This window comes from Marmota flaviventris, chromosome 2, assembly GCF_047511675.1.
Source record: "Marmota flaviventris isolate mMarFla1 chromosome 2, mMarFla1.hap1, whole genome shotgun sequence".
Taxonomy (NCBI): Eukaryota; Metazoa; Chordata; class Mammalia; order Rodentia; family Sciuridae; genus Marmota; species Marmota flaviventris.
Genome location: NC_092499.1, coordinates 63,262,309 through 63,276,385, shown reverse-complemented (window position 1 = coordinate 63,276,385; position 14,077 = coordinate 63,262,309). Strand labels below are relative to the sequence as shown.

The following is a 14,077-nucleotide window of genomic DNA, read 5'->3' as shown; positions in this document are numbered from 1 at the left end:
GAGTAGGTTACTCGTGATCCAGTCTGAAAAGAAGAAGTGAGAATCCAGTTATCATGAAAACTAGGTGGACTGCAACCTGCTAGAGGAGCTGGCTCATCAGTGGGGAGTGTGTCCATGAGGCTTGAGTGGGGCCTCAGGGAACCAGGTAGTAGTGTGCAAGAGTGCAATGGTGCCCGATTTTATGAGATCTATTCCTAACCTGACAATCAGACTATCTATGATCTGCTCTCCAGTGCCCATAGGTTTCTATGGCCACGAAGTGCATCTGAGCTACCACGTTTATTTCTCCTAAAAGAATGAGTTAGAGAAAAAGATAAGTCCTTCAGAATGTTTTCCTGAAATGGTTTGTCTTTTTTATAGATATGCCCTGGAGGTTAGGGTCATGGACATGGACTCCTATCATTTTGTGTCACCTGGGTCCATTAAGTCCCTGCATCTAATAGTGTTCAGTAAAGTTTTGTTTTTCACCATCTATTTTTGCAATCATCTTTTCCATGGATGCTGCATCTATGGGGGGTGGCCTTCTTTTTTCCAGAAAGGGCAGGTGAAATCAAAGTCCATATATTCTGGAGAAGAGAGACTGTCAGAGAAGAGAGGTGACAAATGAAAGTTCCCTAGATGGACTGGGACACTGAGCCAAGATATAACCAACACAAGTTGTCCCTAGTCTCTGAATTTATATACCTTGAATTTACAGCATTTATCTGAATTTATAGCATGGTACTCATGCTAAACTCTTTAAGACTTCAACATTCCTCCAAAAAAAACAACTTATGACATACCATGCTTTTATTCTGATAGTGTCTTAGTAAAACCCCTCACTACTTGGTGCTTGTCAGATAAGTCTGGAAACACCCTTCCATGATGGGTGGAAGGAGTATGTGTATGTGTGGTGGAAGGGAGTTGTGACTTATTTTTTCTAGGAATCTCTAGGAATGCAACTCAGGCCTGGGATCTATCATCCCATATTCATAGCCACTGAAGACATGTGGACCCAGAATCTGCACACCATAAAAACAGCAATTGATTCTTCCTGATATCTTCCATTTAGAATTCTAAAGAAGTAATGGATCGATGCCTATCTTCACTACATTGAGATAGAGAACAAGAGAGCTTGTTTATTCTGCTCCTTCCATGGGTTTGCCTGGGAGAGCATCTCCTGTTCCCCAAGTTCCAGTGAAGGCTGGAGATCCCAACACATGAATATACCCAGGCAGGACACACACCAAGGAAGTTCTTCCAAAAACGTCCTAGTGCTCTGGTTTTCACTCAGATGTCCATTCCAACCCAGGCTCATTCCTAGAGCACAGAGAAGGCCTGCCATCAGCTGGAATTGCATCATTCTCTGGCCATTGTCGGCAGGAATCTGAGACTTCCCATTAAACAGCTACAGATGGGTCTGTGAGATCCAGGAAGGCCAACTTTGAGTGATGCAATACCTTGAGGGTGTTTTTCCTGTTCCTGCTGATGAGAGAAGCTGGAGTGGAACTTTCTCCTGTATTGGCCACCAGGGTCAGCTTGAGAGTCATTTAACCCTGCTCATACACTCCAGGCACAAACAGAAAAGAGTATAGCTCTGTGAGTAATTAGGAAGCAGCTGGGGTATTTGTCTGGGTGCCCCTACATGTGGGAAGAGGAGGAACAAATAGGCCCAGTTATTGGAGGGTAGTGTTTTCCTTCCCCTCCTGAGACTTCCAGTGACCAGGTCCAGGCCCAACAGCCCTGAAGAAGCTGCTCACTGCTGCTCTCAGAAGCCAGTTTCGTAGACTCCAGGACTTACTCCACTCTAGGGCAACCATGTTTACTATTTATCCTTCCTTTTTTCTCTACCACAGATTGTTCAGAGCTTTTAATATCACTTCTGAAGTCTGTTTTGTTTGCCAAGAATATAGTCTTCTATTTCAAATCCTGTCCTTTATTTTAAAAAAATGCAATTGTCATCTTGACCATTCAGAGAGTATGTCATTCTAAGTGCCTAGGACTCTCCCATACAGCAGTGATAATGAAAAGCAATTTCCACTGTACTGTCTCTCACTCCGAGAGCAGCAGGGAATTCTGCAAATCAGTATGGGTTTTCATTTGATTCTGAGTCTAGACAATCTGGTTTTATGACCTTTCACCTTATGGTGGTCTGATGCCAATATATAAGAAGAACTGGGAAAAAAAACCCCAAAAAAACCTGAAAGTCAACTCCCTAGGCCATAGGGCAGGAGGCTGAGAAATTGACAAATTTTTTATTGTCTGCTTCCATCTTAGGATCTTGGTCATTGGGAAGATACGGAGGTACATCCCACAGAGAGCTTGCTGAAATATTTGCCTTCTCACCTATACTCTCCCTCAAGAGTAGATTTCACCAGGGCTTTGCTGATAACTGACAAAGAATCCAGTGTAAAAAGGAAAGGTGTCCTCAAATGGGGAGTAGCTATAGGTATTTGCATTTGGCCAGGTCTCTGGAGAGCAGAAGACCTATCTTAGGTCACTTTCTGTCCTGCAGTTGGTAGAGGTTTTAGGGGAGGGAGAAGAGAAGACTTTATTTACTGTTGGAACAAAGGCATAGATGGTGTTCAATTCTTTCCTCCTGGTGGAGCCTCTGCCTTCCTTCCAGCTCCCCTGTATGATCCTTTGGGCTGCTTTGACTTTTACCTAAGTAGCTGGAACTGTGGAAATTGATGATACTAGCTTACAATGGCCTCAGGTATTTGCTAATTCCAACCAATCATGAAGAGGTGGAATAAATGCACAAGGGAGGTGAGAAGGAAGTAAGGAAGGTGCTGACACAACTTCTGAGAATCTCCTTAGTGGCAGGAACTGGACGTTTGGCTGAAATTCAGTGGAATGGCACGAGATATGCTTTCTCTCTCTTTGGCAGTCAGCTGATGGCAGCATCTTGTTAGGTGATCAAGAAGAAGGTAAGCTATGGAAGATCCAGAGGGTGTCTACCCGTACACCACCAGATGTGTCCAAGCCAGTATGGCACAGAATTGGTTTAGCTCTTCAGGTAGTCCCCAGAGGATGGAAAGAACTGATCAAACAAACAGGTCTGAGAAGAGCTATAGATGAGCCTTGGGAAGTGCTGCTGCCCAATCCTTTGGGTCTGTTGGCTTCTTGCTGTTCCTTGTTACACGAATATGAAGTGGTTGCAAAATGATTGTCCTTTTTGAACAACGGGTGAATTTCACTGCTCCGTTCTCCATGAGACTCCCAGCAGCATCTCTTCCCTTAAGGGGAGTACCAAGGTCCTCCTCTTGGTATTTCCCTAGAGCATGCTTACTCATTCCCACATCCATTTCTCTGACTCTTTCAAAGGGGTAGCTTCAATCATTTTCTTCAAGGGGAGAAACACTTCCTTCCTTCTACCCTGGTTGTAACATAATCAGCCCCTTAGGGATAAACCACTGGCAGGTATGCTGAGATGCATGTCCTGAGGAGGAGGAGGGGCCACTTCTCTAGTGTGGGATAAAGGTTATTTGAGGGATTTAGGCAATATCCTCACTTGTGGATGCCAAGCTAAGGTAGGTGTACATGAACCATCCATTAGCTGTATTCAATAGCTACCCTAAGAAACCAGCAGCAGAGACTACACCATTTAGAGTCCCTTCGATTAGTAAATCCATAATCAATCCTCTGGGCCTACTTAGAGTCAGTTTATTTCCAGGGCTTACTGGCTAGGGGAATTTTCACATCTGGACTTACTTTTTTTCTCTTGAAGACTATCAGTTTTTTTGCTTTAAAGCTTGTATTATCCCAAAGTAGCTTGAATTAATTACCCTACCTTGGGATTCAAAGAGGGGTAGAATGGGGTAGATAGGATGCTGGGGGGAGGAAGAGTAGCTCAGGATTCCAGGTTGCAGGACTGCCTCAGGAGCCAGCTCTCTCTCTCAGAGAGCTCCAGAAGCCTCTGACAACTGGTATACCTCCCCATGCCACCGTTGACCCAACTGGGAAATAGCCAGATGACACACTTACCTCCATGAAGGGCAGAGGGGCCCATGGGCCACTCTTGCAAGTGAATAGCCTGCCAAGCATTCATTAGAGGTCGAAGGATGCAGCAGAAAACTGTCAAAGCATCATGGCAACGTGAGCCCCCACCCCCATCCCCCACCCTCCCATATTCAATCCTGGCTAGAGAGTGAGGGGTGGCAGGGTAAGAGGCAGGGAAGGGGCACAGGCATGCAGCACATCACATTCCTTTCTTTTTCTTCTCCTCCCCACCCATCAAGGAGTCTTCCCAATCACAGGCTACGGTATGGGGTGGGGTGCAGGGGACAGCGGTAACTGGATAAGTGTAGCAACACATAGAAGTAACTCATCAGGGTCATGAGGAGTTGAGGCCCCAGTGCTGCCCAGAAGGTGGGAAAGGAGGACTTTGGAAATAAACTATGGCTAAGAAGGCAGAGATGAGACCGAAACAGGGTGAGAGCGAGAATACAGGAGGGAAAAAGAATTAAAAAGTCCATTGGCCAAAAGGAGAAAGGATGAGGAGGAGGAGGGAAGAAACAGGGTAGGGGGAGAAAAAAATAGAGTTGCTTTTTTCTTTTGGATTGTTTAAAAAAAATTCTTTTTTGCTTTTTTTGGTTTGTTGTTGTTATTTTGTTTTTAAAGAATCTCACACCTGATATTCCACGTTCCATCCATTTCGGTTCACCAAGGGCAATGAAGAAATTCTCTTGCCTTTCGTATTCCTCCTCATCTACTATTTTAACCCTTATGGTTTTCCTGTAGGGACAACAAGAGAGAGAGTGTGTCGACTGGGTGGGCAGGTTGGTCGGTCACCTGGAGCATAGCCTTTAAAATCATTCCCCGTCACTCTTGGCACATGCAACCCTGTCCCACCACGGTGGCCTTAGATAGGACTATGGTGGATTGTGATGTTCTCATATAAAAAATGGTCTTGGCTTTTCTTGTCTCCTTGATCACAGTTGTTCTTGTGGGTGAGAGGGAAAGGGAGCCAGGAGGCCAGGACAGGTGGGCAAAGGGAGGGGCCAGGGGGACAGGAAGGAAACGGGGAGGGAGATTGGGGATGATGGTGGGAGGAGTCCTTTTAGGTCCTGCCGAGGGTTAGTAGGAGGTGAGTGGGGCAGCACATTCCACAGGGTGTCACATGGTAACAGTGCCATTTCTTTTAGGCTGCAGGTCAACTACCTGCCTGTTGGGATGACGCAGAACCTTCTACCACAGCAAATACGTCTGTGGAACCCAGGACTTATATCTCTTTTTTTGTGTCTGTACCCACTTCTCACATGAGTCTCTTAAAGAAAAATTTAAAAGGAAAGGTATTTATGAGAAAGGTAGAGAGAGAGAGAGCAGTGGGAAAGAATGGGCATCAGAAGTCTACTGTCTTTCTCATTCTTTATTTGATAGTGGACTTGTGCTATCAGGTGGGAACCAGAATAAACAAATACTAACCACAATATGATACAAGAATCCATTATATTTCTACCTCTATTGCATGGGGTGTTGGTCCTAAGTCTGGCTTCATAAAAGCTGATTCACTTGGGTTTGGGGCACAAGGTAGTGAGATTTCTGTTCATCTCTGGCTATCTTAAAGAGGCATGGTGTCTTTTACAAGCATATCATTCAGGGAAGCAAAATTTCTTGAAAGTCATTACCCTACAAAGACTGGCTGGAGGCTAGCTCAGGCTCACTGTCACCTGGAGAGGTTGGGCATATCTGTCTCCTGGTCCTTCATGGAACCACAATGGTGGTTAGCAGGCCCAATTAGTGAGCTGGAATTATTATTTTCTGAGTTTTTTTGGGGGGTTGAGAGGAGCAGTTGGCTGGGACCTAAATTCTCTCAAAGTGCAAAGAGAATGAATGAATGACAGCTTATATGTGTCCTCAGATCCTCTGATATTCCTGTGATATTCTAAAGACATGCTCTGCCTTGCTACCAGTAAAGTAGTAAAATGATCTGAGCTGTTTTTTTGGGCACAGGACTTGATGTGTGTGCGTGCATGCATGTGTTTCAAAAGTACATCTTTGATGACCTCTGGGGCCCTTTCTTGGACACCATTTCATACCTTGCTCTGTGAACCAAAGACAATACTCACTGTTTGTTGAGCCATTTGGGGGTGATTTCTTCTCCTTAGATATGGGGTCCTGGGCTATCTATAAGATGTGAGTGAGACTGTTTTTCTGCCACAGAGACAGGAATCGGGAGCTCTGCACCCATAAGCCTGGCCCAGAGGGACATGATTGATGACTTGGCCAAAGAACGTTGCCCCCCAAATCTAGTAGCTGCCTCCTCCATGGTATGATCTAGATGGAAAAGATTTCCTGCTTAGTGGAGGCCATGGGATGTACAGAGTCGTGTAAGTTGAAGGCAAAGGACTCCATCCACTCTGAGCAGTTCTATGAACTTGTTGGAGAAGCTTCCCTGAAGATCAGAATCCTCTTGCCCACTACTCCAAATCTGCCTGCACACCTAGCTGCTCTGAGTGGGAAAGTAGAGTAAGGCAGGCAGATCTTTGACGGAGACTGGTATTTCCAGCTCAGTCAAGGTCAGGGAGAGAACTAAGTCTTAATAGTAGGGATGTGGCAGGTCAGACGGCTCCTGAGGCCTGTTTGGGGAGTGGAATGAACCAAGACCCCAAAAACACAGATTCTCAACTTTTGAGGACTCTAAGCTCAGCCCTGGGAATAACTGTCCCCGTCAATCTGTGCTGAGTCTCTTTCCTGGTGTTGCCTCTTGCCCGCCTCTGTGCTGCTGCCCTTTCTCTTTCCTGTGCTCTGAGTCATTCAAGAGAAGCTGAGAATCCACATTCCATACTTCTGGGGCTTGGGCAGGGGTCTCTCTCTCTCTCCCTCCCTCCCCCTCCTCATCCCAGAAAAATTGCCATTGGTTCTCGAGCATCCCTTTTCTGGATACCATGTGACAAGTTGGCAGGTGTTAGGAGAGAGCTGGGAACAGAGAGAGAGGACAGAGGAGAGGGAAAAGTGAACAGAGAACAGGAAAAGAAGAAACAGGGAAAGAGACTCAGGTAGAAGAAAGAGAAGGAAGAGGAGAGAGAGGGGTTATAGAAAGGAAGAAAGGAGAGAAGAATGTTAATGTTAGTGTGGAGGACAGGGTACTACACCTTTCTGAAAACTCATATCCACCATGCGGGGGCCCATCATCTGAATGAAGTAATTCTTGTTTTTCTCATACGCCTCATCATCAATTACCTTGATGTGAATCGTTTTGCTGTGGATGGAAAAATAAGTATCATAAGCCAGGAGCCGAGTGGGGGCAAACCAACCAGGAGAAAAAACAGGAAGAGAAGGAAACAGCAAAAAGATGCAGAGAAGTTCAAGTCTGCCCCAACACCACAGAGGTGGTGGCATGGGGGAGAGTGACTGCCCAGGGCCCCCTCCAGACTCAGTGGGTTGCTCATGTGCTTCACATAGCTACACTATGTGACCATACTCAAAGACTGGAGGGAGCTCGGGCTTTATGGTCAAAGGCTCTGTGTTCTAATTACGGATGTGCTGTGTGATCTCAGACTTTTTTTTTTTTTTTTTTTGGTACCAGGGATTGAACCCAGGGGCACTTAACCACTGAGCCACATCCCAGCCCTTTTTATTTTTTAATTTTGAGACAGGGGCTTGCTAAATTGCTTAGGTCCTCGCTAAATTGCTGAGGCTGACTTTGAACTCGAGATCCTCCTGCCTCAGCCACCCTAGCCGCTGAGATTACAGGTGTGCACCACTGAGCCTAGCTCAGATGAATAATTTAACTGATACACAAACAGGATAACAATGCTTATACCATCCTTGGGGAACTTTGAGCAATTGAATAATACACAGGAGATACCTTCTAACCCCAGTAGTTACCTGCACCCACAGATTGTACTGAATCTTCCATATGCTATGCTTTTTTTCCCCTTATGCATACCTATGATAAAGTTTAATTTATAAGTTAGGCACAACAAGAGATTAACAAGAACTAGTAATAAAACAGAATAATTATAACGATATAATAAAAGGCATTTAAAACTTATGAGTTGTTTTTCTTTTCTAGAGTTTTCTGTTGATAAGGAGCGGGGACTACTGTATATCTATAAAGGCTCAGGTATTAGCACCTTCCCATAATGTTGGTTTCCTTATCCCTCTTGCTTTTGGAACTAGGGAGATTTGTTTGTTTTACTTTCAAAACCAGCTGATACTAATTTAAAAGATTTATTTTATAGAAAGAGCAGGAAGAGAGGACATTCCAGGACCAGACCCCAGACCCCAAATGGCCTTGGGAATCTAGGCCTAAAAAAGTCCAGCTATTTTACCCTTTCTGTGGGGCCATGACAATCAGGGAGGGGCCTGTAGGGGCTGGGGGCTGTTCCACACGAGTCATGCATCCTGGTGGTTCATGGCAGGCCTCAAAGGCCACTGAGTCCATCTCCAAAGGAGCTCCAACAGGCACAGGAGGGACACATAGGTGGGACTCTTAACTCTAGGGCACCCCAGATTCTACAGGGATCTTGTGACTCACCAATTACACTGCTCTGTGTGTTGAAAAGTGGTGTTTTGTTAATGTGAACATTTAAAAATATAAGTTGACTTTAAAACCCCTGATTTTTACATTTCTTCTTCTTTTTTAAAAAATACTAGTTGCTTTAAAAACAGAGGCAGGCCTGGGCCTCTCCCCCCGTTGTAGCCTCATGAGCGGACATTTCGGGATCAGACCCCAGTCAAGACATTTTGGCCTCTCCTGGAGGATATGAGGCATTGCCGATGGAGTGGGCAGTGGAGAGACCCCCAAGGAGCCCTGGCCTGCTCCCAGGGTGCTTCCCCTTCCAGGCTCTGCTGCCTGAGGCCTGCATGACCTTTGTTGGGAAGGTGGAAGCCTTCAGCTCCTCCCTTCCTTTTTATTAGAGTAGGAATATCTTTACAGTCTAACTTGGGTCAACCTCTTTGCTTTCCTGAGCATTCCCAAGTCACCATGAGCACTGCGGTTGGATGTCTACGGAGTCTCTGCTGGTTACCATGTTGATCTTGCCGACTGAGATCGGGGTCCACCACTCCCCGGGGTGAATGTAACAGCAATTACTAATACGCCCCGAGCCCTGCCAACTGAACTTCCACAAAAGCAGACCCTCATCTCTTGCCAGGCCTGGTACTGACAAACCCAATGAGCCACCACTAGCAGCCTTCTGAAAGCCATGACACTTTGTCCTCCTTCCCCCCAGGATGTGGAGAACGAAGGTCTGCGTTGAAATCCCTCCTTCCTCCATCACTGGCAGGGCGACCTTGGGCATCTTGTCAAAGTTCTCCACGACTCATGTGTGAAATGGAATAACAATACCTACTTCTCCAGGTTATTAAATGAGATAATGCACAGGAAGTTCTTGACAGGATGTGTGTTCTGTTTAATAAATAGGAACCACCATTACTGAGAGTAATAATGACCTCAGTTTGGTAGTTGGAGAGTAATATCGAAGAGGATCTTAACAGCTTCCAGCCATTTAGTCAGAAAATAAGGGTACACCAACAAAGAATTGGTGATCCAAGAGGTGGTACAGGCTGTAAATAGAAGTCAGGTCAACAAAGGTTGGAAAGAACAGGAGGAGAGATCCCAAATGGGTTATTAGAGGGGTTTGGAGTGTGACGAACGGTAACAGAGAGCACCTCTCATGTTCTCTCAAAATCTGGCCTCTGGCTCCCGGCAGCGACAGGGTCTGGGCAGGGCAGACCTTGTGTCACCCAATCCTGCATGACTTGTGCTTGTTTTAATTTTGGGTGAACAGATAACAGAAAAGCAGCCGCCACTGACTTCTTAGTTGAGGGCAGAGAAACGAGGACAGTCAGGAATTTCGGCTCGCTGGAGGAAGCGCCAGGTGGAGGGTGGGATGAGTGGAGGGGGCAGGCTGTGGGATTCCTGGGCTGAGATCCTTCGCAGGGACAGTGGCACATCTGTTCTGATAGAAGGTGTTACTCTGCCTGGAGGCCACAGAGAGCCCTTCCAGCTCTGAGGAAGTTCCCGCTTGTCACACAACCAGGTCAACAAAACAAAACAGAACATTTAAATTGAACAAGAGTCACCATCCAGGTCTCAAGTTCTTTTCCAAACTTCTTCTCCCACTTCGGTCCGTGGCACCATCGTCTAACAAGTGACTCAGGCCCCGAGCCTGGCATCACCCCTCCCCACCCGCCACCCCGTCTCCTTATTTTGCTCATGCCTCTGGCCCCCAACACGTGGACCATCACCTGGCCCTCCTGGGGTTCCTGCCCTGCCCTTGCTTGCTTTCTTCAATCCTTTCCCCGTATTACAATCAGTGTCATGGATTACAATCAGCCCAGGTCCCACGGTGGCCCCTGTCGCTGGAGTTAGCACAGAGCCCTACCACGGCCTAGAGGGAGCTGTGGAACCCCTGGACTTCACAGCAGCAGCTACCCTTTCAGGGTCCCAGAGGCACTGATCTTCCCACTCCTCAAATTGGGTCTGGCCCCTCCCCTGGCTTCCCTGTTTCTGGGATCAGGTTTGGGCTCACTCTCATCCCTTGAGTCTCATTGCAGACACCCCCTCTTCAGAGGGGCCCTGTGTGGCCACTTTACCTCATGGACACACCCTCCCCGCCAAGGTCTGTTCCCTCATGATACCCCGTCGGTTCCTTTCAAGGCACTGATCACAACCCAAAGTTAGCTGATTGTTACTTGGGTACTGTCTCTCTGTCCCCATTTGAGTGTGAGCTCTGTGTCACGGTAGCTCCAGCACCTGGCAATGCCTGGCATGTTAGGAGGCCCCCATCAGGACTCTGAGTGCCATGGTGAATCCTAACACCCCTGGGTTCTCATGAAATGCATCCATTCTGTCTTTTTGCAGTAAGAATATGTCATGAGGGACAAAAATTATTTTGAAGGCTACTTTGATGACATGCCTAAGGATTCTCATTGGGACAGTCAGCTGGAAGGCCAGAATCATCACCCTGGATGCTCAGTTAATTTAACCTACGACATTTGTCCACTCTGCAGAAGATGTTTCCAACAACAGGGATCTAACTCATGGGTTCAGTGGGGGATGTTTGAATCCTTCATTCCAGTTCCTCCTTCTGGCTCAGTGGTCTAACTAGATGGTCCAGGGGACAGGCTCTCCTGGGCAGCTGCTCCTGGAGTCCACAATTTGTCAGCGGCTGCAGGGCTCACCCACATCTGCCTCTAGCATCTCCAGCTCAGACCTGGCTGTGCCTCTTGGACAGGAAGCCCCAGGAGATCTCCCACCAACAATCCAGAGGGACTGGGGGAAATGCTGCAGGCAGCTGGCTGGCCTCACAGAGCATTCCTTTGCAATGAGACACCCCATCGCATTGGGCCCCTGATCCTCAGTGTGCTGCAAAGGGAGCAGTTCTCTTTAACTGTTGAGTTCCTTCAGAGTGAAAGGGAGAGGAAGCAGCATCTATCCATTGAATAAATGAATAATACATTGGAGGAGGACCCTTGAATTTCACCATTTATGGAAAGGAAGAAATCTGGAAAAAAATCATAGATGGATATATAGTGTCCGGCTCCGTGAGAATAACTTTTTAATTTTATCCTTATTTTGCCATGTCAATATGGGTATTATTATTACTTCCATTTTAAAGATGAGAAAAATGTTCAGACATGTTAAGTAGCTCACCCAGAGTCACACAGCTAGTAAGCAGTGGAGTTGGGGTTTTAGCATATGTTCCTTATTACTCCTATAGCTTATTCCCTACAAGGAGGTAAGTAAGCTCTGAGTGCCATTCCCAAGCTGCAGCCACCCTGGGGAACCACGGAGTTAGTTCTCCCACTGAAGTTCAGCCTGCCCAGGCAGTAATAAGTGGATCTGTTCTGAGTTGGACTGTGAGGCGGAGGCTTCTTAACACTTTGGGCCTACCATGTTTGAAATAATCTCTAAACACAGGTTGAACTTTGGAGTCTGAGACCTCTTCCCTCATGATTCCTTCTAAATGACTCTTTTGTATATCAACCTGGCCCCCTCTTATCACTTGTAAATGTGTCTTGCTGCTCCAGGTCACTGGATGCTCTCAAAGCTTCTTGGACCTGAGGCAGCAGGATGGGGGAAATGCCTGTGAGCCTTTCCAAGAAGCTTCTAGAAACCTCACGTCTCCATGCTAGATTCTTTTTTCTGTCTCTTTTATCTTCCTGGTTGAGCACCATCAGCTCCCCTCTCTTCCCCAGTCAGGTTTCTGACTCTTCAAACCTGGGCAGAGTCCCTCACCCCACCAATCCCTGACAGCTCAATGCTGATACTCCCCTCACTCATCCACCCATCCATCCATCCATCCATCCATCCAACCATTCATCCACTTACTCCCCCATTTATCCAACCATCCATCCACTTACTCCCCCATTTATCCAACCATCCATCCATCCACCCACCCACCCACCCACATACCCATCCATTCATTCTTCTATCCACCATCCATCCATTCATCCATCTATCCATCCATCTCTGTGAACTTATTTTTTCAAATTTGTCCACACAAATGCTGTACTTAAATTCTTCTCATTGTGCTTCACCATGTCATATCTCTGCTCACTTTGGAGGTCTGTCCTTCCTTCCTTCCTTCCTTCCTTCCTTCCTTCCTTCCTTCCTTCCCTCCTTCCTTCCTTCCTTCCTTCCTTTCCTCCATTGGTTAATCCTCCATTGGTTAATCCATCTACCCATCTATCCCTTTCACTCAACAAATAATTTATTAAGCACTTAGTACACGTCACGTGTAATTATCAAGAAAAAAAAGATCTATTATGCCTTTAGAGAGTCTTTCGTGCAGTGAGGAGGCAGACAATTAATTAAGTAATCATTGTAAGATGTGGTAAGTATGATGATAGGGTAAGAGCAGGGCTGAGGAAGCATTTGGCCTAAAATCAGATCAGTGTAGCTTTTCCAGGGCATGGGATAATTAATCAGGGATGAATGATGAGTGGAGTTGGTTTGGCCATAAGGAGGAAAGCCTTATGAGGGGATGGTGTGTACTTGCTAGTGAGAAAATACCTGATGGTTTCAAGGGAGTGACATGAGTTTAGGTTGGCCACAGTGTTATGACTGTAAGCCATACCGAGGAGTTTGGGGTGTCCTGCTCTGTCCTCTACTCTTCAGATCCACTAGCGAATCTAAGATAGAGCCAAGGTACCACCTAGGTCTCAGAGGATGTTCCTGCACAGCAAGCCCACATTGTTGAGAATTAAAATAAGGATTTTCTATATTCTTATTGTCGCTCTAAGTTAATCATGTACTGTCTGAAGCATTTTCTGTTTGTTTCATGTGTAATTATCTTGCCTCTTGAAATAAGTTGCATTTCAGGGGAAAGGAAGATGTCTTGCCCCTATACTCTTTGGTTCCTCTTCAGTGACACCTACTAGATACTTGGTCTCTGAATCATCCATCCAGCTGTTCATCCATTCATCTCCCGCCCTCTTGTTACTTCTCAAAGACAAGCTCCTGCTTTCATGGAGTGCATAGTCTCATGGTGGGTAAAGGGTCATCATATACACCAAAAAGGTTTCCTTTGTGCTGGGGGTATAGATCAGTGGCAGAGTGCTTGCCCAGTATTGGAAGACCCTGGGTTTGATCCCCAGTGCTGAAATACACACACACACACATATATGTATATGTGTGTGTGTATATATATACCTTTTTTATTTCCCCTTTGTTTGTTTGTATGAAATTTCCATAGAGCAGAGGTCACTATTAAACTCATTATTATTAAAAATATTTTAAATTTATTTAAAAATCATTATTAAAAAATTAAATTTTCAGTGTCTCTATGGAGGAAACCAACTTATTCACATTTCTCAGAGAGTTCAAGTAAGTCTTGACTTAAATATACAACAAATTTAAAGGCGGCTCCTAAACTTGACTGTTTCTTCTGGCTACTAAGCAAAGATCAAGCAGGTGTCTGTGCCTGTGCACGCACACACACAGGAAGGGAAGGGGCCCACTCACTGCCTCATAGCATTTTCTCTGCTAGGACAAGAGCGCTCTTATCTCTTTGAGCTACTGTAAAGATTTTTCTCCCTCTTTGCTGTCTCATGGTGGAAATGCTTTGTATTTCTGATCATGAGTGTGTGTATGTGAATGGGGTATGGTGGGGTAAGGGTTAGGAACAATCCACTAGAATTA

The 14,077-nt window shown here is 46.0% G+C and overlaps 1 protein-coding gene across 5 annotated transcripts in view; it reads right to left on the bottom strand.

The window, feature by feature from the left end:
• Positions 1-14,077, bottom strand: part of Slc8a3 (solute carrier family 8 member A3) — a 113,689-nt gene that overhangs the window by 10,386 nt on the left and 89,226 nt on the right. For 3 of the 5 annotated variants that reach the window (XM_027929549.2, XM_027929551.3, XM_027929552.2), the window contains exon 2: positions 4,613-4,716. In XM_027929549.2, coding sequence (XP_027785350.1) covers positions 4,613-4,716 — 104 coding nt within the window. Of the gene's footprint in view, positions 1-4,612; positions 4,717-7,076; positions 7,184-14,077 lie in introns of all 5 variants that reach the window. The other 2 variants (XM_027929548.2, XM_027929550.2) reach the window with 1 other exon arrangement.